This window comes from Notothenia coriiceps, unplaced genomic scaffold (assembly GCF_000735185.1).
Source record: "Notothenia coriiceps isolate Sejong01 unplaced genomic scaffold, NC01 NC01_scaffold00010175, whole genome shotgun sequence".
NCBI lineage: Eukaryota > Metazoa > Chordata > Actinopteri > Perciformes > Nototheniidae > Notothenia > Notothenia coriiceps.
In genome coordinates this window covers 18,478-22,042 of record NW_011342876.1, presented here as the reverse complement: position 1 = coordinate 22,042, position 3,565 = coordinate 18,478, and the positions used below count along the sequence as shown (strand labels likewise).

At 43.9% G+C, this 3,565-nt stretch overlaps 1 protein-coding gene across 1 annotated transcript in view; it reads left to right on the top strand.

The window, feature by feature from the left end:
• The first annotated feature begins 1,410 nt into the window (after nucleotides 1–1,410).
• Nucleotides 1,411–3,565, top strand: part of tcf19l (transcription factor 19 (SC1), like) — an 8,262-nt gene continuing 6,107 nt past the window's right edge. Inside the window, exons 1-2 of the mRNA XM_010771648.1 lie at nucleotides 1,411–1,533; nucleotides 1,936–2,127. Of these exons, the coding sequence (XP_010769950.1) occupies nucleotides 1,411–1,533; nucleotides 1,936–2,127 (315 nt within the window). The remainder of the gene's footprint in view (nucleotides 1,534–1,935; nucleotides 2,128–3,565) is intronic.

The window sequence follows — 3,565 nt, the reverse complement described above, 5'->3', positions numbered from 1 at the left end:
CCCGCAAATCAAGCAAGAACGTGATTGGTCGATATTGGGGGTGGGGGGAGGAGGGGTGTTAGATAGATATAGAGTTGTAGTAAGTAGATAGGGTTCGCTATGATTGAGGTTTCGTTTATGCATAGGGTAGGTTCTTTTAATTACATTTCCTTTTTGTTTTGTGTATTTTATACATTTTGGATTTGCTTGGCGAGCTATTTTTAGAACATGCCCGGCGGGCGACTCACGTTGCCCCTGCGGGCGACAAAGTGCCCGCGGGCACCGTGTTGGCTACCCCTGATCTATAGTAACGCAGTGTAGGCGGAGCCGTGACGTCATCTTCAAGGAGAGCCCCAGAAAAACACCACAGCCGTTAGCCGTTAGCACTCAGAGCTCACTGCTCCTCATATCTGTTCAGAAACTAGACCAAAGTTAAACAAGTACAAACCACAGACTGTCTGTGTCATGGCGAATACAGTCGCTGGTTTATTTATGTCTGTATAGGCCGTTGTTGTGAGTGTGGACGTTCGGAGCAAATACAACGTTAGCTTAGCCAAATCTCCATTAGAAAACACGCATTTTAAAAGGTTTTTCGCCTGCCGTCTGTCTGCAGACTTGTCAAAGCATTAATTCATGGTTTTTACTAACCGGTATCAGTATGTTGTTACTTCGGCATCATTTTGAAACGTGTATTTCAATTAAATCACGGTCAAATATGTTCATCTTGTTGTAGTTGTAGCCCCCTTGCCAGCGATTCTCTCTCTAGTTTAGCATACTCAGCCCGACTCAGCCTGGTTGTTCCTGGCCCTAGAACCATGATTTTATGGGGCCAGAAAAATTGTGAATTAGGATCCGCTAGCCGGTACTAGGCCAAGTGGAAACGCAACCAAAAACGGGCCCCGCACGGCTCGGCACGCTTAAAGCGAGCTCCGCGCTGCTGTGGAAACGCGCCATAAGTGTTCATGATGCTGTTGGAGCACAGTTTGTACACATCTGTCCGGAATCTCCCATGTGAGCTCTCCTGGGTTACGTCAGGTGGTCATTTTCACACATATAACATTCAGTGAAGCCTCCTCTCCTGTATGATGCCTCTAACAACAACAAAACAATTCCATTAACACATACTAACACATGATAGAATTCAGAAATATTACATACATTCGTTGCAAATCCTGAGGTGTGAGAGACTGAGAGGTAAATACTTTCAAAGACCAGTTGAACATGTTTTACAGCAGCTATCGAAGAAAAGTAGGACTGAGACAATTCGGATGATTATTCACTAAATTGATGGACAGAAAATGAATTGGAAATATATGTGTTTTCATAATCAAATGAAAAGTGAAAGAATCAACTGAAACGGGAGCTAATTCAGTGTCAGGTAGTCGAAAACTATTGAGAGCCCAAAAATAGATCAGAAGTAATAATGAGCAAATGGAAGCACAAGGAGCACTAAGAGTAGCCAGAGGGAAAGAGATCGTACTGTATGTACAGGACAGTCAGAAACACACCTCTCAGAGCCTCAGAGGGCTTCAGTCTTTAGTGAAACCTGAAGCTGTACAGGGAGGAAGTGAGCTCTCCACTTAAGGCTGATGGACTATCTGACTCTCTGGATCTAAACTGCACTCTCTACCCAACTCTCCAAGTCTTTTCACTCTGTTTCACATATTATGCTATTAAACCTTAGTATTCACTGCATTTCTCATAGTGTGCCGTGCTGTTACAGCCTTTTGATTGCCTTGGAGCCGTCCAGCTCCTCTATGCTAATTCTAGGTCTGTTCTACATTTCCCTAAACACAGGAAACTGATGACTTCATTTTGATGCCCTGCTCATTTTCTTGTTTGTTCATATTTAAAAAAAAAAAAAAAATGCCCTGTAAAGATCTGGCCACAGATTACCTGCATGTCAGAGTTTATAAGGAGGGGTAACAAGTCAGCACATTATATTAAAAAATAAAGTATTCTCCTCTTGCATTGCTAGGCACCTGGGTGAACGAGGTCCGCCTCCAGCCCGGCATCCAATGGGAGCTCTCAGATGGGGACACGCTGACCTTCGGGGGCCAGTCGACTCCAGGGAGCCCCGAGTTCTACTTCCTCTTTCAGAAGGTCAAAGTTCGTCCGCTAGACTTCGATGCCATCACGATTCCAAAGGTAATGTCTGCTGTGATTTCATAGGTCCGATAAAGCAGAGATAGTGGGCTCTTCACTCCCAGAATCTGCTGTTTTGGTTTACTGGTACACATTTATAATGATGCTTCACCGCCCTCAACAGTCAGTTCTAAATTGCACTTTTTTTTTTCTACAAAGATATCGCAGGCTTGTTTTAACAAATTGAGTACAGATATCTGGTCGTATATAGAATTGAAGAATCCTCACGTAAATACTCACTACCACAACACTAAATAAGTATTAATCCACCTAAAAAGTCCTACTGAAAATGACCTGTTATTGGTGATTTTAAATGACTGTTTGAAAAAAATAAAACATGTGTTCTGTTGGAACCAGTGGTGAAGCATGTACTTAGGTATGGAAGTCGTACATAATTGAGAGAAGCACCATACATTCAATTCAAGGCTTTATTATCATTTACACAGAAGCTACAATGTAGATATGGCAATGAAAAACGTAGGTCACAGGCTCCTCCAACAGTGCAACATATATATATATGACATATATAGAGAGAGGGTACCAAGTTCGAGTCCCACTGCAGTCAGCATGTCGTTGTGTACCTGGGTTAGACACTTTTACATTACATTGCGCTGACACTTTTATCCAAAGCAACTTACAATAAGTGCATTCGACCAGGAAGATACAACCTTGAAGAAAACAGAATCATATAAGTACATCAGGTTTCATAGAGCTAAAACATTTCAAGTGCTACTCAACTGGCTTTAGATAAGCCAGTCCTTTATTAGTATATAAGTGCTTTGTTAGTAATTCAATCGCTCGAAGTGGAGTCGAAAGAGATGAGTTTTCAGTCTGCGCCGGAGGATGTGTAAGCTTTCTGCTGTCCTGATTTCAATGGGGAGCTCATTCCACCATTTTGGAGCCAGGATAGCAAACCCACGTGTTTTTGCTGATGGGAACTTGGGTCCCCCTCGCAGTGCGGGTGCAGCGAGCTGTTTGGCTGATGCAGAGCGGAGTGCACGTGCTGGGGTGTACGGTTTAACCATGTCCTGGATGTAGGAAGGGCCAGATCCATTCGCAGCATGTTACGGAAGTACCAGTGTCTTGAAATGGATTCTAGTAGTTACCGGGAGCGGAGGAGCGGCGTGGTGTGGGAGAATGTAGGAAGGTTGAAGACCAGACGATCCGCTGCATTCTGGATGAACTGCAGAGGTCGGATGGCACATGCAGGTAGACCAGCCAGGAGGGAGTTGCAGTAGTCTAGGCGTGAGATGACGAGAGCCTGGACCAGAACCTGCGCTGATTTCTGGGTCAGAAGGGGACGTATCCTCCTGATGTTGTAAAGAGTGTATCTAACTTCACCCCAAATTGCTCCTGTGGGGGTTGTCCACAGTATTGAGTATGTTAGTCACTTTGGATAAAAGCGTCTAACAAGTGACATGTAATGTAAAAAAAAGAAGAA